The sequence below is a fragment of the Carlito syrichta genome, unplaced genomic scaffold, assembly GCF_000164805.1.
Source record: "Carlito syrichta isolate Samal-C Ts95f unplaced genomic scaffold, Tarsius_syrichta-2.0.1 Scaffold308811, whole genome shotgun sequence".
In the NCBI taxonomy this organism is placed as follows: Eukaryota; Metazoa; Chordata; class Mammalia; order Primates; family Tarsiidae; genus Carlito; species Carlito syrichta.
In genome coordinates, this window is record NW_007252907.1 from 215,955 (window position 1) to 239,808 (window position 23,854).

Below are 23,854 nucleotides of genomic sequence, written 5' to 3' on the forward strand. Positions count from 1 at the left end.
CACCTAGAACATATACCCCATCTCATAGGTGAGGAAGGAAGGTAAGACTGCCCTTGTCCAGAATCATGAAGAAGCGGTCTGATGCCAAAGCCTTTCCTGCTAGGACGAAATGCTGAATTAATGTAAAGGAGTCTTCTACCGCGAATGCTTTTGTGAGACTGTTCTGCGACTGTCATTGCCTAGTGTGCTTGTAAAGTGACTTGTGCGGTTCCCTCTGACGAGTGATCCCCTAACTTCCCTTCCAGAGGAGATCTGCACCCTCGTCATCGCCGAGACCTTCCCCGAAGATGCAGGGATCTTCACGTGCTCAGCCAGAAATGCCTACGGGTCAGCAGCCAGCACCGCCCAGCTGGCTGTCACCTCAGGTACGTGTGGAGCGAGACACGACGGGCCCGCTCCCCAGCCCCGTGGTGCTGGCAGCTTAGGAAGGAGCTGTCCCGAGGATGGCCCCAGGCTCCAGGATGGTCGTGCTGCCTCGCGACTCAGAGGCCATGGGGGGGGGTGCGGTGCAGACCCGAAGCAGAAAGGTCACGGTCGCGGAACAGCCAGACCCACAGAAGCCTCCTGTGCTGTGTTGTGCTGTCTGGGTCTCGGGGACATGGACTGGGGTCCCCACCACTTCCTGCTGACCTGAAGTCACAGCCGTACCCAAAGGTGCCTCCAGACCGCAGGTGTGGCTGCTCTCAGCAGGGCCAACACATGAGAACTGGAGATATGTATGCAAACAAACGGTGGTCTTGCCCACCACTAGAGGTTTCAAGAAGGTCACACAAGATAAACTCAGAGAGGCTGTAAAGATCTTAGAAACCTAATGCCACTGAGAGTATATATCAGTGATCGTGGATAACTGACATCAAAAGTAAAGCAATGTGTTGTATTATTGAAACCAGTATTCAAAAGTCTAGGCACACTGACCACTGGGGAGGGCAATATGAAGAGTTTTTTGCTTTAAAAAAAAAATTCAGTTCTGTGGGTTCGAGGACAGTCTGGGCAACTTGGCAAGACCCCGTCTCTACAATAAATAGAAAATTAGACGGCCATGGTAGTGCACGTCTGTAGTTCTGGTTACTTGGAAGGCTGAGGCGAAAGGATCGCCAGAGCCCAGCAGGTCGAGGCTGGGGTGGCCATGAGCGTGCCACTGAGCTCCTGCCTGGATGACGGAATGAGACTCCAGCTCAAAAAAAAACCAAAAAAAGGATTTAGTTGACAGTCTCCTGCGATCACAAACGAGCTTTAGCTTCCTTTAACTGCCTCATCTCTGCCATTCACCTTCTGGAGATTTTTAAACACGTCCTTGACCGGGTCTGGCACATAATACACACAGCAGGGGTCCCCAGGTGGGCCCAAGGTGGGCGAGATGGACTTGGAGTGGGACCCAGCGGCACTTGGATTCCTCCGAAGAACCAGAACGTGGTGCTAGAGGGCAGCAGAGCACGACGAGAGCAAGCCCCAGCGCTGCTGGAGGGACTCATGGCCGCCCCGAAGGCTTTTTCATCCTAATTAAGAAATAAATGTGAGGCTCCTCTCAAGGGGAAAGCGGTTGGTGGGACTAGGCACTTCCCATGTGGCAAGGAGACTGCAGCATCGTGGGGTTCTGGCACCGGAAGGACCCTGGCATTTGGATTCTGAGTTGGCTTGAAGGTGGCCCGTCGAATGGCCGTGGGTAGTGAGGTGTTCATGCCACCGGCCAAAACCTGGGATCGCTGGCTCTGAGGGTCACACACTGGCCTGCGGTGTTCTCCATTCTCCTCTGGGGCAAATCTGTAGGCCAGGTGCCGTCCGCAGATGCTTTACTTGCGAGCCGTCCGTTGCCCTCCACAGGTGTTTGAGCGCAGGCCAGGGGCTCTGCTGGGGTGAAGAATCCAGAGACGGATCTCAGGGCTTCGGCCTCCTGAGGGTTGCAAACGACAGCCTCTTCTACTCTGGGTTACAGTTGGGAGCGTCATCTGACACAGAAAACATATACTATTAGCTACTGAGACATTTCACCTAGACTCAGAGCGTTACCTTCTTAGCTTTAAAATAGAATGAAGGGCTGGGCTCGATGGCTCAGCCTGTAATTCCAGGGCTTTGGGAGCCCGCGGGTTCGAGACCCACCTGGGCAACTTGGCGAGACCTATCTCCACAATAAATCAAAAGCTAGCAGGCATGATAGCACGTGCCTGTAGTTCCGGCTACTTGGCAGACTGAGGTTGAAGGATCGCCAGAGCCCGGCAGGTCGAGGCTGTGGTGGCCGGGACCATGCCACTGCGCTCCAGTCAGAGTGATGGAGTGAGACTCCAACTCAAAAAAATAGTAAAATAAAATAGAATGAAGACCCACAGAAAACCTGGGTTGCTTGAGCCAATGTCAGTAAAGACAGGGGATGTCCAGCTGGATGCATGGACCGTAATGTGAGAGGGCTAAGCATTATTCGTTTGTGTGGGTTCTTGTTTTTCCAACCAAGTCCTGTCTTTAGCTCTTGTTTGAAATGCATTGGTGCCTCGGCATCTGGTCTCCCACCTAAGGGTTCAGTGGGCAGTGAAACAGGTAGCACCCACTGGCGACATGCTGAGGCATGCTGAGCCCTCCAGCCTTGGTGCCTCCGTGGCCTCTGGGAGCAGCAATGCCACCTCTCCCCAGTAACTGAGCAAGACGCAATCTTCTCAGAAGATGAAGGTGGTGTGAAGGCGTCTGTTGAACTCCTAGCTTCTCATATTCTTTCTTCTCTTTCCCTTCCTCAGCCAACGTTGAAAACTGCAGCTACGACTCGATGGCAGAAGCCAACAGTGATCCCTTCCAGCACTTTCCACCTCCTCCTCCAGCCTTGGAGACAAGTTCCCCCGAGCTGGTGTCCAAGAAACTCTCCGAGCTCCAGCAGGTGAACAGCCCAGAGCCAGGCCCGGGCAGGGCGGCCCCTCGCACGCAGTTCCATCAGGCAGAGAGGGACGCTAACGGGGTCCGCCCCGGCCACGGGGCCAGCGGGCTGCTGAATGGCGAGCCGGACGGGGCGGAATCCCTGCCAGCGCCAGCCATCCTGCCCTCACCCACGAAGGCGCCGCCGCCTCTGCTGGCCAAACCCAAACTGTGAGTGTTTCTGGTGGTTTCGTAATCGTTTCCATTCCCTGCTACCTCTCCTCTTGGGTCAGAGAAACGCTTTGCCTGGACTCGACGCTGGCAGGGTGCCGCTTCTGCCGGCGAGCTGTCCTTGACCGGTGTGGCCTTGTGGCCAGGCAGGGGCCTTCGGAAATGCGAAAATAGCTCGAAGCAAGCGAGGCAGAGGAGAGGCTTGGTTAGATCGGCCCTGGTTGTGGCTGTGACGATGTCTGGGCCTGGCACAGGTTCCAACACACAGCTGAGGCTGTGCCACTCTCCAGGGGCCAGGGAAAGGGGGTCCTCCCTGGAGGCCTCTCCTAACAGCATTTCCAAATCTCCATGATTGCTTCCAACAGAGGTGCCAGTGAGGATAGCTGATGTGGACACACAGAGGCAGGCTGGACGCTGGGACAGGAATTCAGCAAGCCGGTCCTGGAGAGGGGTGGGAAGTAGGCTTGTCAGGAAGGAGATCCCCTGCCTCACCACACCACCACACACACACACCACTGCTTGGCTACAGGACTTCACAGAGCCACACAGTTCTGTGAATGCCATTGCATAGTCTATTCCATTGTCTCAGCATGAGGACCCTAGCGTGAGCCATCTCCGGGGCTGTTGTGAGTGGAGCTGTTACCATGTCAGAGGCAGAAGCCATGAGCTCCAACGGGTCTGTCGTGGCACCACAGACCTCGAATCACTGCCTGAGTGGCTGGTGGAAAGATCAGGGTCGCGTTGGCTGTGCATCTACTCTACAACAGCAGTCCCCAACCTTTTTGGCAACAGAGACCAGTTTTGTGGAAGACAGTTTTTCCTGGGATCATCAGGCATTCGATCCTCACAAGGAGCGTGCAACCTAGATCCCTCGCGTGTACCGTTCACAGCAGGGTCCGCGCCCCTGGGAGCATCGAATGCAGCCGCTGGTCTAACAGGAAACAGAGCTCTGCTTGCCCGCCACTCCCCTCCTGCTGTGTGGTCATTCCTCACAGGCCACGGACGGGTACCGGTCCCCAGACCAGGGGTTGGGGACCTCTGCTCTGTGAGGTCACATATTTCCATAAGAATGCATCTGCCCGGGTCTCGGAAAGCTCCCGTGACATCTGATGTTTCTGACTTGGGGCAGGAAGGGTTTCTTTGGAGCGGAGTTGTTTTTTGTTTCCTACTACTGAGCGGCCCACTGCCTTCTGGGGTCAGCCCGTTTGTTAGAAATGTTAAAAATATATCAGATACTCCAATTAGCATGACACCCTACATTTGTAGGGCACTTTATCGTGCACCGAGTAATTTCGTGAGCATTATTAGACTCAAATAACAAATCAGCTGTAAGAACTGTGTGCTGCGGTTCCAGACATCTACCTAGTGCCACCCTCCGCCTGGGTCCGTGTTCTGTCTTGGCTCTTTCTGAAGGCAGCGGGGCTGCTTCTAGGTCTGTGCAGTGGTGCTCACAGCTGGGGGTCACCACATCCCTGTGCACCAGCTCCATTGAGAGGTCAGCCAGGTCAAACGAGCTTAAACATCACAGCCTTAAAAGAGATTTCTACACTCTCGTAACACCAGTCCGTAAAATTAACTTCCACCACCCACTTCGCTCTTCTTTGTATTATGCGTGTGTGTTTGTGGTACTTTTAGCGACAACAAGGGATCTGCTCCCAGGAAGAAAGGGCGACTGTGTTTAGTGGCGAGGACTTGGCTGCACTCTCCATCAGGTGAAATCCATCTAAAAGTCGTCATCAATGGGATATAGATCCCGGGAAAGCAGACGTGGGTGCTGTTAACAGGCCTTGACAGCCTCTCGTGTCAGGAGTGCCAGCAGGTCCGCAGCTGGTGGCTCTGGCAGTGACGTGTATGAACGGGGTGATGTCTGCAAGACACACAACACAGCTCTGAGGTCCCAGGTGAATCGCTGAGGCACCCATTTGAAGGGCGAGTCGGGACTGGCTTGTGAATCAGGTCTTCACTAGGAAATCAAGTGCAAAAGGAATGAACTTCAGTGCTCAAGACTCAGGTCTTTCCTTCCAAGATGAAATGTTGGAACAGGAAGGGCCACCTGGACACAGAGCCAGTGGCTTAGGAATGACGTCTTCTGGTCCCAGGTTTCACCACTGGTTTCTTCCCTCCAACCTTCGCGTGCTTACATATGGTCTTAGAGTATTCCTTGATGATTTTCACGTGGCATCATTACCTAGTGTTTAACTGGGCAGAAAATAATGAGTGACGATACTTTAAAATAGATGTTGGTTTTTGAGTTTTCTTATGATTTGCAATACTCTGTTGGCTTTCGTTCCAATTACAAAATAAATGCATGCCTCGTGTGACACTTGGAAGGACACAGGGATTAAAGAAAAAGTTGGGACGCTACTTTCCCTCTTCTAAGCTCCCCTAGAAGTAGCCCGTGCCGTCAGTGTGATGTGGGGCCTTCTTCCTTTCTCCGCAGTCATAGCCTTTTCTAAAAGGGTTTGCTCCTGGTTTTCAAAACTGTACCCACTGGTAGAGAAGTGTTGTGGAGTGACATCTGCCAACAGTGCAGGATGGCGTCCGTGCTACAGATAACTGCTGGGGACGGGTGATGGTCACACAGGTTCTCACATGGGTCTGTAGGTTTGTTGTTAGACATCGAAAGAAAACATTCGCCTTCACTTTCTCCATGGCCAGCAGTGAAGAGCCATGGTTTCCTCGCATCTTTGCCCATCAGCTTGGGGTTTGGTTCCCTTTCCTAAAAGAAATGCTTGTATTGGAGGGTTTTACGGCATTCTGTGCATCTTCACCATTTGTAATCCAGCTAGCAAGAAGCAGGAGGGTACCAATAATAGGAATTTAAATGTTTAGTTTCACAATCAATTAACTTGAAAATAGTGTTTGGAGCCAGGCATGGTGGCTCAAGCCTGTCATCCCAGCACTCTGGGAGGCTGAGGCAAGAGGATTGCCTGAGCTCAGGGGTTCGAGACCAGCCTGGGCAACTTAGTGAGACCTTGTCTCCAAAACACCATAAAAAAAAAATTACCCGGGCACGGTGGCACATGCCTGTGGTTCCAGCTACTTGGAAGGCTGAGGAGAAAGGATCACCTGAGCCCAGCAGGTCGAGACTGCTATTGCTGTGAGTATACCACTGCACTCCAGCCTGGGCAACAGAGTGAGACTCTGACTCACAAAAAAGAAAGAAAGAAAATGGTGTTTGGCTTTTCAGATTTCTGAAAAATAATCATTTTTTAAAAGAAAATCTCAGCCAGGCTCAGGGACTCAACCTGTAATCTCAGTACTTTGGGAGACTGAGGCAAGTGAATTGCCTGAGTCTGTGGGTTCGAGACCAGCCCAGGCAACTTGGCGAGACCTCATCTCTACAATAAATCAAAAATAAGCCAGGTGTGGTTGCGCGCCTCTGGAGTTCCGGCTACTGGGAAGGCTGAGGGGGAAGGATTGCCGGAGCTCAGCAGATCGACACTGGGGTGGCCATGAGCGAGCCACTGCACTCTAGCCTGGGCGATGGAGTGAGACTCTAACTCAAAAAGAAAAAGAAAAAAAATCTCTTTGCATTGTTTTCTCTCAGGTATCTCCAATATTGTTCATGGGAAGAGGGGGAAAAAAGTCCAGGACTAAAAAGCAAAGCTAAAAAAGTCATGAACTCTTTTCTCTGGCCGGGTCCAGACTCATCCTCTCTCATTCAGCAGAAATTCTCGCCAGCAGACACGCAGCCTTCCCGGGGGGCCCCCATCTGTGGCACCTGTCATGAGGGGGCTCCTGGCGCTTGAACCTCTGCGCCCCCCCAGCCCGTCCCCGCGGTGTCTCCTCGCCCCTCAAGTGTAAGCCGAGCAAAAGGAAGGGCAGACCGTGAGGGGATGCCAGACGTCCCGCCCCGCGTGTGAGCAGAGGCTGCCGCTGCTCGGGGATGGAGGGCGCATAAGCCCTGTGTGAGGACCAGTGAAGAGAGCTGTTCTGTGACCCCCTGGCTGGAACCTCAGACTCTTTAGGCATGGTACACGCCCCACGGTCCTTAAGTCAGATTACTGTCAGAGGAAGAGCGGCAGAGCCCACGTCAACCTCACCCGTCGACCGTTTGTCACATTCTTTTCCTTGTTCCGAGAGCACCGAGTAAGACTGCTGCCCCTTTTCTGCGAACGATGCCCAAAGCGTCCATGAATGTAGCCTCGGCGTGAAAATCCCTGCTTCTCTTTATTCCGCCCCCAGAAAACAATCCTTCCTGGGCAGGGACAGGCATGGAATCCCGAGGGAAACTCACAAGCGAGGACAGCTCGCAGGCAACTTGCCAGGCATGAAGGATACCGGGTCATGGTTTCCACTGAGCTCACCTCCCATCAGACCCAACAATACGTTAATAAAAAAACATGCTGCTTCAGCCCCCTTCATGACTTCCTTGTTCGCGTTCTTTCTCTGCCCTGTGGGAAGGAGGATGGAAACCTGGGGGATCGCAGAGGGAGGTGGCTTTAGGAAAGCCTTGGACACGACCTTGGACTCAGAGGCAGGACTGGGCAGCAGTAAGATTGTGCTTGTTTGCCACTCTAGCGCCTAATACACATGCGTGGCCAAAAAAGTCCATGCCCTTCTGACCAGGAGGGTGACGATGGAATGATTTTCAAATCTTACGTGCTAAGTCAAGTGCTCCCTTTGTTCCCATTCTGACTCCTTCTGTCTTTTCCTGGTCTCTCAAGAAAAGCGGTATCTTTATTCCAATCTTAACAGGGTGGGATGACTTCAGGCTGAGTCAGCCTTTCCAAAATAAGTGCATTTTACAGCCATTGCTTTCCTCTGTCGTCTTTTTCTCACTCCCGTCCTAGGCACCCAGTCATTCTGGCAGATCTTGTCTCCCGAGGGAGGGAGGCCTGCCCACAGACTCTGGGTCTTGGGGGTTTCATGTCACCTCGGTGCAGTCCTAGGCTGGCAAGGCGAAGCTACGTCTTCATAACGACAAGCAGTCATGGGCCCCGTGTAAAGTGAGAGAAACGCTCTGTCATTGCGCGAGGGGAGGAGAGATGTGTGTCTGGGAGCCACAGACGGGGAGGCAGCAGCCTGTATCCTCCTTATCAGTGACTTCACTGCGCCAGGCTTGCTATATTTGGAAGAACCTCCAGCGTTCCCCTGCACGCCCAGACACAAACTGAAGCACAAGCTGCTCCCTTGTGGGAATATTCCACTCCCAGAACGTTCCACCTCTAACAGCTGACTCCTCGTCTTCGGATCCCAGCTGTGTCCCTCCTTCCCGGACCGCCATCCCAGCCACTAGCCACTCTCCCACAACCCCTCCTTACTGATCACCGCACGGCCAGCAGTGCGGCATAGAAGTGGGGAAAGCAGCAACTCGCTTTGGTCTGTCTGTTCACTGCTTTCCCCACTTCTATGCCGTAAGCTTTTTGAGGGTGGAGCCCTGGCCGTCTTTCCGTTGCTCCTTCATCAGGGCCTAGAGCAGGGCTGACACACAGACCATGCTGAGAAGTATGTTTTGAATGAGTAAAGCAAAAAGCGGGCCAAGAAGGAGGACGGCGAAGACGCCTCACCTTCGCAGTCAGCCCTTTTGTCTGCCAGAGTGCTACCTGGGCATACCACAGGGCTTGTTCCACGCCTGCCAACCCCAGCGTTGCCACTCACGGTCCTTCTCCAAATGACATGACTCATCTCATAAACGGAGTGGACGTGAGTACTCAAAGAAGAATCCCGTGGGGCAGAATTACACCTGGAAGCGCCTCCAAGTCACTGGATGTGGGAGGTTCTTCGGCTCCTTCCTCATTTCTCCCGTGTTCTCATCTGATTAACATTTCGCTTTAGCACGCTGTGAAAGCGCAGGCGTTTGGAAGGACCAGGTGGACGTCTTGCTCTCTGGTGCACACTTGCGGGGGCCACTGGCCACAGCGCAGGCCTCCAGGTGTGTGTCCTTGGCACGTTCACACCTGTCAGATACCACAAGATGCCACTCGTGGTGGAGGACGAGGGCGTCCGTGCAGCTCCCTTCCTGTCCTGTTTGTGCTGGACCAAAGCTGAAACCTGCGGTGTAGCTTGGGCAGCTGAACTTAGAGAGTACAGTGTTTTTCCGTCCTTTGATGTCCACTAGCTGGGGTTCGAGATCTCGCTGTGTTATTCACGATGTTACATTCACATACATATGGTTTCTTGGGTTCTATTCTAGTAGAAGCTTTGCCTGGTAAGATTTAAAAAAAAAGAAAAAAACATAAGAGACAAAGAGAAAGTAAGCAGAACAATTAGGAGCATATAAGTAACAAAGTGTCAAAGAGATGTCATCATTAAACGAACATGAACGTATTTAAAGGTCCAGCACACTTTGCCTTGCTCACTGTTAGCTGGACATCTGCAAAGTCTTGGGTGAGGCCGGATTCTGAGGACACAGGATGTAGGGACAGGAGCATCACTGTTGAGTCACCTGGGATCTGATGGTCTCTGAGATCATTTTGACACACACACACACACACACACACACACACACACACACACACACACACACACCAAAATTCTACACATTTTTTTAAAAATAGAGATTGGGTCTCGCTGTGTTGCCCAGGCTGGTCTCAAACTCCTAGTCTCCAGAGATCCTCCTGCCTCAGCCTCCCAAAGTGCTGGGATTGCACATGTAAGCCACTGTGCTGGCTATATGCCTCTTTTGACATTACACAAGTTTTGTAAAAGAATGACCGGTCCCTAAATTATGTGAGGTGTCATCCAAATGCTTTCTCTTCCTAATGTAATGTTTGGAAGATAACAATGTTCTGCTTTTGATGTGAAAGATTTAAAATACACAAGCTTCCCCTTTGGTCAAGTGATGGTCATTATCTGCAAAGTCTAGTCAAATAGCAAAACAATTAAGTAACTGTGAGAGTGTAAAGTATGGAACCAGTGGAGCCTTCAGAATAATATTGGGGGAAAAGAGGACAGAGAGTTGTTTTCTTCATTTTGTTACTATAAAACCACACACACACACACACACACACACACACACACACACACACACACACACACCCCAAACATGCTGGAGGGTGATAAGTCAGGAAAGTAGAGCCATCTTGGTCCTAATTCTGCAGGCCGTAGCTGTGCAGATGTGGACGTGTGCTCCATAAATACAGTGTGTTGATGACTTTGCGTTCCCAGTGTTGATGTTGGATCCCTGTGCAAACCGCTCCTCCCTGAAATGGAAAGTCCAATCAAGGCACTTCCTGAAGTAGGACACTTTCAGCTAAGGAATAACATTTTGATGTATTCACCCTCATGACTTTTTTCATGTAAATGTTGGCCCTGACAGTGTCACATTCTTAGGTCGTAGGATCATAGTGCTTGGCTACGCTAGTCTTTTAGTGAACGCAAGCGTTAATTACATTTCCAGAAGAAGACTGAGTCCTTAATGGCTAGAAGTTGGATGTGGTGTGTAAGAACGTCATTGGAAATACTTGCAGACATGCTATCTCCATTTGAAGTGGAACTCGGTGCGGTCACCCATAAGAAATACCGAATCTCCATCCCGAACAGCTTTACATGAAATAATACGTGCTGACACAGTATTTCCTCCACATATCCATCTCATCTCGTCTAAATAAAAGAGCTCTTTTGGCAATTACCAAGTAAGTTGAAAATATAGTCCCTGCTAGATAAGGGTCTCTTTCTATTGAAAAAAAAATTTTTTTCGAGACAGAATCTTGCTTTGTTGTCCAGGCTGCAGTACTGGAGTAGAATCACAGCTCACTAAAGCCTTGACCATCTGGGCTGAAGTGATCTTTCCGCCTCGGCCTCGAGTAGCTGGGTCTACGGGCACCACCACTCTCCAGCTAACTTTTTTGTTGTTGTAGAGACGGGATCTCACTATGTTGCCCAGGCAGGTCTTGAACTCCTGGGCTTAAGTGATCGTCCCACCTTGGCCTCCCAAAGTGCTGAGACGACAGGCATGAACCATCATGCCCAGCCCGAACAAGGACCTTTTATTCTTAAAGGGAGAGTGGTTAAGTTGAGAGATAAGGTGGAACTGTGTATGACAACAATGTGCTTTTGTTGTCAAAACATTAACAACCTAGTGTTAAGTGAAAATGCTAGATACAAAATTATATATGCAGTTTGACATCAATTTTGTGAGAAAATAAAAAATAATACACCTCCGCTCGCTAAATTATATATTAGGATGAAATGCACCCAAGTGTAACCAATGGTTCTTTGAGTGGTGGAATTTCGAGCAGATTATTTTCTTTTGACTATTCCTGATTTTCCAACCTTTCAGCAATCATGTTTACTTTGATCATTTCAAGGTTTTACTTTAAAAGAAACAAGTACTTTGGATCCTCTCTCTCCATCCCCCCTCCTCCATGAAACCTCAGTTCATTTTCCTCCTCTTTGTCATGGGTACTCCTTGCTCAGTCACAGTAACCTGGCCGACTCTGAGCGCAGTTGGGAGCAGAGTGCTCTGTGCTGAGTGCTCCCACCACCGTCTCGGAGCTCCTCTCTTCTGAAAACCAGTGACTTCAGGATTCCATCTGGACTTTTAGAAAGCCCTCCCAGCAAAGGCCCCATATTCCGAGCTCACTTGGGTGCCTCCACACTCTTCTAACCACACCCTCCTGCAAACAAAACTTCGCTCCTTTACGTGCATCTCAAGCATTAGCGTAAACGTGATATGAATGAGCTTTTTAAAAAGGATTGTGAAGTCAAAAATACACCCCATGTTTTAAAGACCAGCATTTGACATGTGATCCTTCCAGGCCTTCCATGGAAAAGAGGGTGAATCATGTTCCCTCAGAAACAAGGGCAGGAGGCAAGATGCGAGGCCGGAGAGATGGGGATCCCAGTTCAGGCAGCGGCATTGTCAGGAAAGTAGGGTGGGAACCGGGGGGAGAGGAAGGAAGGCCGTGGGGGCCATGAGATCATGAGGCATGTGGAGGCTTGGAGAAAAGTGGAAAATGACAAGGAGTGTCGAGAAGGGAGTTTGTGTGTCCTCGCCTTTGTGAGGGCCCATCTGGGATGGAAGAGAGTAACCCGGGTGGAATACAGTGAGCAGGGGTTGTGGCCGATCTCTGCCATCTCGAGCGCTCAGGAGGTGGAAGCCGAGGACACATACCGGGGGTGGCTTTGACACCACAGGTTGCTGTGATGCTTCATTAGATGATCCCTGGGAAGTCATTGAAGTCGTCATCCAAGCAGTGCCCAGGATCAGAAAAGGAGGCAGGTGAAGCCAGATCACAGCTGAAGGAGAATAGAGAAAGGACTTGAGAAACCGGAAGTGCGTGCAGGACAAAAAAGGGACATCAATAGGAAGGTGTGGAAAGGGAACAGTAGTTGTGACCAAAGAGAGGATTCTGGAAGTCGGAAATCCTTCACTCCTTCCAAGTGATGAGAAAATTTAAGTTGCGTTTGTTGTAATGGTAGTTCAAGTGGAAGAGAAGGTCACGAGAGAGGAAGTGGTCAAGGGACATGCGGTTGAGAGGTTAGGGGAACCTTGACATGGATGGTGGCCAACACTGATGTCAGAAAACCAAATGCTCGATCGTAGAGTCCTTGAGAAAAGTGAGGAAACCTCCAGGGCAGCCAGGGACAAGCGGGGAAGAGAGAGTGGCTTTGGGTAGAGCACACAGACTTCAGAAGGGAGCGGGTATCTCTGGGGATGGCAGAGCTCCTCCAGGGAAGGCTCGGGACACAAGAGCTCACAGGGCCCTCCTTGCTCGGAGAGTGTGAGCGGAGGGTGATAACAGTATTGGGGAAGGCCAGATGTTGGTCGGGACCAAGCCTTTCCAGTGAGAAGTGTGTGAGGAAGCAAAGGTTTGGGTCAGAGGCCATCGAGGAATCCCAAGGGCGATGGAAGAGTCTAGAAATGGGACTTCAGGGGAGAACTGAAAAAGGAAGAACAGGAAGAAGAAGAACATGAGGTTTGCTCCTGGGGAGGTCCTGCGAGGAACCAGAACACTGTCCTGGGGTTGCGGCTGTATTTCGTGAAGTGTCGAGGACGCCAAGGTCACCTCGAAGCCGAGAGAGCCATTTCTGGGGTAATTCCGGCTCCTCTCCAGCCCCTTCTTGCTTCCGTTCCATGTCGCACCCGGACCAGTCTTGCGGTGGCCAACGTCTTCTATCCAAGTAAGACCTGGAGTCGAGTTCTTGTTGAACAAGCCCATTTTCTATATTTGGATATTTTCAAATGATTTTTCTCAGCTCATGACCCTTGGAGTCCTTTTTACTTAATTTCTCTTCATGTCTACAGCTTTTGCTGCTCAGAATTTCTCGCTCCTACAGGCTGACATATATTAGGTTGCCAATTTTCTTTTTTTTTTTTTGAGTTGGAGTCTCACTCTGTTGCCCAGGCTGGAGTGCAGTGACACACTCACGGCCACCCCAGCGTTGATCTGCTGGGCTCCTGCGATCCTTCCGCCTTAGCCTTCCAAGTATCTGGGACTACAGGCACGTGCTACCACGCCCAGCAAATTTATTTATTGTAGAGGCGAGGGCTCGCCAAGTTGCCTGGGCTGGTCTCGAACCCCTGGGCTCAAGCAATCCACTTGCCTCGGCCTCCCAAAGTGCTAGGAAGACAGGCTGAGCCACTGAGCCTGGCCTCGCTGCCAATTTTTTTTATCATTAGTTTATTTTTTTTCTCTGAATGTGTAAGTTTTTCATCAAACAAATGCGTCACCTGATGGTAAGGACATTGGTAGCTGGGAAGTTTATTTTAACTGGTGTCTGTTACATGCATAACACCAAGCAACTCATTTTCTCAACACTCCCGAGAATGACTGTTTCCTTGCTTGACTAAAGTGATGAGTACGCGAACTTTGTGGGTGACATTGGAGTCAGTGTAGCTTTAAAAAAAAAAAGAAAAAAGTTTTCTGTACGTGGCAAGGAATTAGATATTATCTCATTTGATTTTAAGAATAGTGCACATTTTAAGCCAATTCAATAACATGGATGATTTTCATAGATACATTGGCTGGATAAGTCACATGAGCACACGCAGTTGTTTTGCTGTGGAGGGAAACAATGCATTAATCATGACCAGAACCTTGGACATACTTTGTTGCTGGAATATGCCAAGGACACATGCCTACCTGTATCCATAGTAGGTAGCATTTGAGGGACTCCAGCTGTGAGCCTCTGATATGAGGCTAGTACAACAATGGCATGAGTAACACCCCATCCACATATTTTTACTTTGCTCTGTGTGCCAGGAATCCAAAGAGTAGGTGCTACGCGTGGGTATTCTTTCTGCTCACAGGAGTTTGTATAGGTCACACATAGGTAATTGCATACCTCAGCTATGATTTCACTCTTAAGGCTTTCCTCGTGATTGCCGTCAACTGTGAAGGTCGTGAAAGATTTCTGGGGGGACCACACACATATTTTCCTGTCCTGGTCCCCCTCTTGTTGAAATAGTCCATCTGCCATATGGTTTCAGGGAGTATCATTGTTCTCAGTGCTTTTGTCGCAAAAAGAATTGGCCATAGGTGGCTTGAGAACAGAGCAGAGAAAAATAAAATGTCTCATGTTCTCGGTAATTTCTAAAATAGCATTTGCAGCTTGGACTCCCAAACCACGCCAGCCGGCAAGTTCTTGCTCCCGAGGTCTGTGTTTCCGGTCAGATGTCTCCTTTCCTTCACAGCTGACACCATGGTCAAAGGGCAAACACTAAACCAAAATGTAAAATACATTTATCTTTATTCTGTCGCAAGGCAAATTTACACATCTAGAAGAGGGATTACTCAAGATGGAACATTCTAGAATAACAGTGTTTTACTTCATGTTTTTTCTAATTTTGCCTTCAAAAAGGCAGCATTTTATTTGACGATTGTCATTATGACTTTCAGATACCAAACAGCTGCATTGCTAGAGATAGATATTATAAAGTTTTTTATTATTATTTTTACCAAAAATCAGCAGAGATCAGGCTCTAGAAGCAATTAGACTGGTTCTGAAGCTCCTATAACTTGAAACATTGATTTACACCAAGGACTGCTGATCCATTTTCATCTTGGTGTCAACCGAGGAGAAATTAGCATTTTCTTATTTTGCATTATAACAATGCATCTTGTCTTTCTAAGATGAAGTTCTATTTTACACTTTTGGTGATAGTAGTAAGTGATCTAAATACATTGAAATTTTATTCCAGCTAAAATTGGAAGTAAATGGGATAAGGAGCATGCATATTTCAAACTTTGTCCAAGTTCTTGGTCTTTTTGTCAGAGCAAAGCAGGCTACCAGCTACATTTGACTCTGGGCTTTGCCTGTTATGACATCGTGGGTGACTGTGGTCCTTCTGTTTGGGGTCTGAGGCTGCATCTAACCTGAGTCTTCTGTCACTGAGCATCTTGGAGTCGATGGAGCGCAGGCTAGCGAATACGCAGACCTCAGCCTGGGTCCGGCGCAGCTCCCGAACAGGCGAAGCTAGATCTGAGTGGACTGAGGAGAGTGGCCTGGGCCATCCTGTAAGGCTGTGTCTGTGTCATGGGATGGGAGGGAGGTGGGCCCGAGTCAACTGCTGTTTTCTTAAGAGCTTGACCTCTAAAAAGTGACCCAAAGTTGCCCCATCGTTGGGGCTTCATAAGATGGGTAAATTAAAGTTTTGAATTCCTCATTTTCTCCCAGGTCCACGTCAGTCTGAGTTGCACATTCCACATGGTCTAGAATAAACTCTTTCAGGATGCTGGGCTGGCATCAGATAACCGTATTCCTCTCACTACCTTCCACTTGATTATGGGCACTTTGTCAGACATAAATCCTAGATCAGCAGGGTCGTTTTTTCCACCTAGCGTCAAATTTCCCCAGGATCTATTTTCACTTAAAATCTATAAACATCAACATTTCTTATTCTAGGAGAACAAGATGAGCTGCTTTCTGTGTTCACATTCACTGTAGTGTGCTCTTCAGGATTCTCTGTAAAGCTGAAGCAGAGTCCTGTCATGGAACCCACAGAAAATGGAAGACCGCCATGCACTGTCACAAGCCAAAGGCCTCTGCCTTGCGCTGGACACATCACCCCTCGTGCTGGGCATACCCTCCTGCCAAAGGCAAGTGGGGGTCTTCTCGTAGAAGCAACTGTTGCCATCCGGCGCACAGACATTTTTCCCATCAGAAACTCATTGCTGCTACTTCTGTAATCTGGACATGTTTCACACTGAAATGACAAATTAGAGAATTACTGAAGTCACACATTATTTCAGAGATTTTATACAAATATAAATGATCCAGTGCTAAGTGTTAAAATATTTTGAAAATGATGCCTATCCATTCTTATCACTCTTATTTTCCCATCTCGATTATGAATTTTTTTGTAAACACTCAACTGTTTATACCCCTGTCAGGTCTCATCGGGACCACAGTGCAGCACTGAGCACCTTCTTTTTTTTTTTGAGTTAGAGTCTCACTCGGTCGCCCAGACTGGAGTGCAGTGGCTGCTCCCGGCCACCGCAGCCTCACCTGCTGGGCTTCAGCGATCCTTCCGACTCAGCCTTCCCAGTAGCCAGAATTACAGGCGCGTGCTACCACACCTGGCTGATTTTTTGATTTATTGTAGAGATGAGGTCTCACCAAGTTGCCCAGGCGGATCTCAAACCCGCAGGCTCTGGCAATCCACTCACCTCAGCCTCCCAAAGGCGCAGGATTACAGGCTGAGCCACCGAGCCCATCTAGCATCATCTTAAACATCATTTTTCTCATGGCATTTTTCTGCTCCAAAAGTAGTGCCCCTTCGAGGCAGGACAGGTCCCTCCTAGAGTTTCCCATCATCTGCCCATCCTGACGAACTGCTCTGAAGGCTTCATACACATCTGCCTCCAGGACATCCCTTCGACATGGTCCTGGGAGCACGTGTCACCCCTGTCCCACGCCGGTTCCCCTGTCCTAAATGCCACATATTTCACTTCTTGTTTCATCATCTCCCTTATCAGAAGCACGTTCTCCAGGAGCGTCCAAGAAAGTGCAGGACACACTAAGTTCCTAGATGCACTTGAGAAATGTCTCTGTTCCAACCTTATGCTAAATTGACAAGTTTGGATTGTAGGTGTTCCCTAAGAACTTTGAAGGAATTGCTTCAGATTCTACTTGCTAGGATTATTGTGACAAGGTGCAAAGCTAGTCTTCCCTGATCCTTTGTATGTGACCTCTTTTTTTCATCCTGGAAATACGTGGAGTCTTCTCATTATCCCTAGAAATTATGTGACGACAGGTAAAATGTTTTTCAGACATTGTGAAAAATAGTCCATAGGCCCCTTTCAGTCTGGAAACTCTCATGTGTATATATTTTGGAAATCTTCTTACCCATTTTTTATTTCCTCTCCATTTTCTCTGTTCTCCTTTTGAAACTTGTATTTGTTTGATGATAAAACAACTAAACCGATGTGCTTGTTTTCTTTTCTTGCCAATTTTTCTTGTACTTTTTGTAGGTCTCTTCACCTTTTTCTTCCAAACCTTCTGTTGAATGTGTTATTTCCACTGTTGTATTTTTTTTTTTTTTTTGAGTTGGAGTCTCACTCTGTCGCCCAGACTGGAATGCAGTGACCGCTCCCGGCCACTGCAGCCTCGACCTGCTGGGCTCCGGCGATCCTTCTGCCTCAGCCTTCCGAGTAGCCGGAATTACAGGCACATGCTACCATACCCGGCTGATTTTTTTATTTATTGTAGAGATGAGGTCTTGCCAAGCTGCCCAGGCGGGTCTCGAACCCACGGGCTCAGGTAATCCACTCATCTCAGCCTCCCAAAGCGCAGGATTACAGGCTGAGCCACCGAGCCCGGCTCCACTGTTGTATTTTTAATTCCCAAGACTCCTTTCTCATTCTCTAAATTTTTTCATGGCATCCTGTTGTGTTCCATAGATGCAGTAATGTCCTTGACCTCATTACAGATATTAATCATTGGGTCTTTAGAGAGGGAAGCCTTTTGTTGCCGTCATTTTGTTTGTTTTTCCCCTGTTCCCTATATTGTCTCCACTCCTTGAAATTATTTTTTTCTGGTGTTTCTTTGAACTAAATTTCATGTTCCAGGCTTTTCATACGTGCCACATGACCTTTGGCACCAACAAGATTATTGGAAATTGTACACTTGGTTGGAATTTGTCAACTGGTAGGCTTTTCCCCAGGATCAGGCGAGGCTTCAGTATTTACTGGTTCATCAGTTTCTCCAGGAAGAAAGGCATTCAGCAGCCTTCCTTGGGATGGGGACAGAGACATGCTTGGCAGCCAGCATCTGGAGGCGGCATTTCATCCTTTAGTATTTGGATCTATTCATCCAATCCCTCACCCTCACCTCCTGCCTCTTCTCTTTCCTGCTCCTGTTCATTCTGTTGTGCTCCGCTGGAGCAAGCAGTTCAGGTCTGATGCCATTCTGCCCTCATCTCCATGGAGTCATCCCCTGGAGTGGTGGAGGGGATGGTGACTGGCTGCAGGGGGTGGAGACGGAGCCACCATCCTGTGGGTGCTCGGTGGGTCCCCCTGAGTCCCACTCCACTCCCTTCCCCGCTTCCTAGGACTCTCGTGAGCGAGACTTCTGCAGCTCAGATGCATGTCCATGCTTCATTCACCCTCTCTAGGCGGAGGTTTCCACTCTCCTGCTGCGTCCTGCTGAGTCAGTGATGAGTCATTCATTTACGTGTAATTCCAGCAAACTCACAGTTTCTCATTCCTGTGCTCTCTGTCTTTTCAGGACTTAAGGAAGGAACAAAAATAAACACATTCATTCAGTTGGCTATGTTTAAGTAGATGTCAGTGTGATTTCAGAGCTTGCTTTTGAAGAAAATTCTCTCCAGCCAAAGAAAACAGGGTGAGGCAGAGACAGAATCTCCCCGACTCCCAAGCTTGGTGACCTTGGATGAGCTACTCAGTGCCCCTATGTCTGTCTTTTCTGCAGTAAGTGGGACATGGGACAGTACCTGCTTCACAAGATCGCGGTCACATAAAGAATGAGCTAGCACAGGGTGTGTGCCCAAGTGGTATTCCTTGTCACTGCTTTTGTTATTATTAAGAGAATGCCAACAATGGATCCTTTGTTACTCGGCTATACGTATAGGAAGTTTCAGAAATAAGCAATTTCCAAATCTTGCAAAATACCACAAGGGAATTCTTGGTGCACTCTGCTGGGTCTTGTTCCTCCATCTTAAAAAATGGTAAGGAAAAAGATGCTAATCAAAAGTCACCGGCCATATACAAGTTGGTTTTGTTTTCATTCAAGCCACCCTAGAGTCCCTGGTGATGACATGCATGAACCCCATCGAGCTGAATGTCAAAAGTGGGTGGGTGCTGAGATCCAGCCGCAGACGGTAGGCAACAGGAGGGTGATAGACAGTGTGTTCTTTTGTGCAAGTTTAGATCTGAAGTCATGCAGAGAGCACTGTTCACAGGCTCCTAGGCAGCGTCTTGGGAGACACGTTGCACACTGACGGCTGACGGCGGAAAATTAATACTTACTTGTCACGCTTTCTGGTCTGAAATGCTGGAGTCCTCCAAGCCTTTTGTTTGAACAACCCACTGATGGGTCATTAGGGAATGTTTCTGAATCCACTGCCTCTCATCCTGTGACCAAGAACTGTGCAAAGTAAAACATACCTCGGACTTCTAGCCGAGGCTCCGGCATCGAGATATTCCACAATATCACATGATGTTACAACACCACGCGTGCCAAGAGTTTCCCAAGGACTTCTGAGGGCTTCTTGTCAGTTCCCCTGAAGCACCTTCTTCCCCTTTTCCTCTCCTGGGGCAGATAATTGATTGACTTAGAGAGAGTGCTAAGTAGTCGATAGCCAAAAGTACAATTGGAGATGCTCTGGAGAAGGCTTGAATCATTATGTGCAGAAGAAATTTAATCTGTATTGTTTGGGGTAGACCTGGAACAGCCTGAAACGACAAGGGACAGGCCCAGTGGCTTTCCCCGCAGGAGTCAGTCCCTCCTCGACCCTTGTTCCCTCCTGGGCCAGAAACCACCGGAAGCTTGGAAAATGCAGGGTTTATGGGAAATGTTAAAAAGGTGAAAAATGAATGCAAACTTCTTTAGGTCCAGGGAATGTGACCAGAAAACTCAGAAAAGCAGGGTGCTTAAAGATGGCTCTGAAAGTAAACATGACCTCAAAGTGCATTTCTTTCTTTTCTAATGTAGAGTAATTCGGCTCCTCGCAAACTGAGACTTTTCAAAGGCAAGTAAAAGTGCTAAGCTGACTTAAAACATGATTCATCAGAACAGTAAAATGTGTATCATATAGATTTATTTCTGCAAAAACCTGCTGGCATATTCTTCCCAGCTCATTATCTGCTTCATCTAAACCACTTCACAAAAGTCCTGACTAGCGCACCGTCATGGACCTGGGAGGCCCATTTTCAGTGGTGGAAAACTGATGGGACATTCCCCGCTCCTAGAAGGAGGAATTGGATATTAGGCACAGAAGACACACAAACTAGAAACTTACAGATAAAGACATGTTTAGGACCTCATGAAATCATAAATTCTTGGTTTCTTTTGATACGGTATAATATTTTGTTGTTTGTAGCCAATCCCTCCCCCAAATAATAGCTTTGATTATATTGCTAACTCACTAAGAAAAGAAAAAGTTCTTTTTCATTACAGCTATACAGAAACAAAAAGAAAATATTTTTAATGTTTTAGTATGCTCTTGAGGAAGAACCAGATAAGGTTCAACTGGGCCATCTTTGGAGGGGGGCGCGTGTGATATTTTGACACGTGTGTATAAAGTGTAATGACTAAGTCAGGGTAACTGGGAGGTCTGTCACCCAAATATTTATCTTTTCTTTGAGCTGGGTACATTATAATTATTCTCTTATAGCTATTTTGAGTAATAATTATAAATTATTATTGACTATAATTTCCCACGTATTTTGGTACTCAGTAACCAGCTTCTTAATTGAACTATTAAATTTAAAATATTTTCATTATTAATCCTGAAACTCTACAAATTTACTGCTCATGAATGACTCCTATATGTTTTCTCTTGCTTTTAAGTATTTTTTTTTTTTTTTTGAGTTGGAGTCTCACTCTGTCGCCCAGCCTTCCAAGTAGCTGGAATTACAGGCATGCACTACCATGCCCCGCTGATTTTTTGATTTATTGTAGAGCTGAGGTCTCGCTGCCCTGGCGGGTCTCGAACCCGCGGGCTCAGGCAATCCACTCACCTCAGCCTCCCAAAGGCACGGGATTACAGGCTGAGCCACCGAGTCTGGCTGCTTTTAAGTATTTAAGGGATAACTCTTAGCTGGCTTTTAGTAATCATTTGACTAATCCCATTTTTAAACTTTTTTTGAGATCTGTTAAAAAATACAACCAGTGTGATGAGTACAACTTGATGATAATTTTTAAACATAAAGTATCAGTGTGCTTTATATGTTAGTGATTAAGAAAATGTGAAATGTTTTAAATAGTGATATTGTTGTCATTAGCAAAAACTCAAATCTTAAGTGCCCAAGAAACGGATTTTATACTTAGAAAATCATGAGCTCTGGAATCATCTTCAAATGTGTAACTAGGATTCAAATTCAAATCTTAATTAGTAAAATCAGTGTTAACTATGGCAACTCATGTATTTCTGTTAAAAAGTTTGCTATTTCAAGACTCAGTATAAAAGTGGTATAAGTCTGGGGGTTTGATGTGGGTTTTGTGCATTTAGAAAGTCATCTGTGGTCCATCGGGGCAGAGAAGCAGCTGGTGTCCTGCTTACTCAAAGCTCAGCAGCAGTGTGTCGGCCCTGGTCACACGTCCACACAGAGCATCCTGGCTGTAAGCATGTGTCCCCTGCGTGGCTTTTGCTTTAGAAGGTTTGGGGCAGGGGTGGAATGGAGGACTCATGCAGTTCGAAATAGTATACCATTGCCAATTTTCCTTTTTCTAATGTGAACATATTCTTGGATGAGTGTCTTCAGCTCAAGAGAGCCATTTTCTCCTATTCTTTCATCTCTGTCTCCCTCTGTGTTCAGTCTTTAGTGACCTTTACTATGGATAAGCTACTGTAAAGGCTTTTAAAAACCAGGTGCAAGGAGGGTGTTATTCTTAAAAAACGGTCTCTCCAGAAAACTGACTAATAGCATCAGAAAACTAACACGGGCAGCCTCCTTGGGTCCTCTCCCACTCTGGGAGCTTTTCTGGCCTCTCAATGAATCCTGCTTTCTAAAAAGAAAGAAAAGAAAAGAAAGAAAACTAACAGTATTCCTTTAAGCACCAAAACTAAAAGGAGAAAAGACAGGAGAGGGAGTGATAGTACTGGCAGCAATATTAGCGGTAATCATCGTGTGACAGGATGGCAGTGTGCTGAAATGTCTACCTTTTTATATAACCACTGAAACTTTTCCGAGAGGCTCAGAGTTATTTGCATGAACATCAAAGCCTAGGCCTGTTACCCATGAGAGCGCTCTCACTGGGCTCGGTGGCTCAGCCTGTAATCCTGCACCTTTGGGAGGCTGAGGTGAGTGGATGGCCTGAGCCCACGGGTTCGAGACCCGCCTGAGCAGGCGAGACCTCATCTCTACAATAAATCAAGAAGTTAACCGGGCATAGTAGCGCGCACCTGTAGTACCAGCTACATGGAAGGCTGAGGCGGAAGGATCGCCGGAGCCCAGCATGTCGAGGCTGCGGTGGCTGGGAGCGGCCACTGCACTCCAGTCTGGGTGACAGAGTGAGACTCCAACTCAAAAAAAATAAAATAAAGTAAAATAAAATAAAAAGAAAGCGCTCTCACCATGTAACTTAAAGATGTAACATTGAGTCTGTTTGCCCCTGAACAATACCTTACCCCACACAGTCAGCATTGGTAGCGCTGGGTTTGGAACAACACATACCTTTCTTGTTAACAGACAGGTCACCCATCCACGGCCATCACCCATCCACGGCCACCACCCATCCATAGCTACCACCCAACCACAGCCACCACCCAATCACAACCACCACCCATCCACAGCCACCACCCAACCACGACCACCACCCGTCCACGGCCACCACCTGTCCACAGCCACCACCCAACCACGGCCACCACCCAACCACAGCCATCACCCATCCACGGCCACCACCCAACCACGGCCACTCTCCCTCCCCTCACTGTCCACGCCCCTGCCCTCTTCCTTGGGTCCATCAGTTCGATTCCGTGCATCCCCAGATGTCCCTCCACCCAGGCTGCCAGGTAGGGGGAAAGGGGACATTGGACAGGTCTTCTGCCTTCCTGTGAGAAAGCTTCAAGGAAAGAAAACCCCGCTCCCACTGGGATCAGTCACTGTTGTGCTCATAGGCCACCTCTGTTTTCCATCTGACATTCCATGTCTGAGGGGTTGTGACCTGAGGCGGGAAGAGACAGGGTGGGTGGCCAACACCCACTCACACTGGGAAGTTCCTTTCATCTTAGAGCTTTTATTCCTTTCTTCCATCAGGTGCTGTTGTTTCTGGTCCTTCTGGTAGACTATCTCATTGTGTACACAGTCAACAGTCATGCTGGTGAAAACTCCCTCAAGGGCTTTTTGGAGGGGCTGGGAACAGTGGGATTCAGCTCTGGATCTGGGGCCCTGGCGGGTGGCTGCAAGTGCCTCTTCTGGAGAAGCCGGGGTTAACTGAGTCAGTTTTAGCTGGGCTCGGTGGCTCAGCCTGTCATCCCGCGCCTTTGGGAGGCTGAGGTGAGTGAATTGCCTGAGCCCGCAGGTTTGAGACCCGCCTGGGCAGGTGAGACCTCATCTCTACAATAAATCACAAAAAAACCAGCTGGATGTGGTGGTGTGTGCCTGTAGTTCTAGCTACTTGGAAGGATCGCCGGAGCCCAGCGGCTTGAGGCTGCGGTGGCCGGGAGCGGCCACTGCACTCCAGTCTGGGCAAGAGTGAGACTCCAACTCAAAAA

General features: G+C 48.5%; 1 protein-coding gene across 1 annotated transcript in view; it reads left to right on the top strand.

Moving 5' to 3' along the window:
* Positions 1–23,854, top strand: part of LOC103268289 (palladin) — a 377,892-nt gene that overhangs the window by 193,852 nt on the left and 160,186 nt on the right. Inside the window, exons 10-11 of the mRNA XM_021716425.1 lie at positions 246–365; positions 2,724–3,066. Of these exons, the coding sequence (XP_021572100.1) occupies positions 246–365; positions 2,724–3,066 (463 nt within the window). The remainder of the gene's footprint in view (positions 1–245; positions 366–2,723; positions 3,067–23,854) is intronic.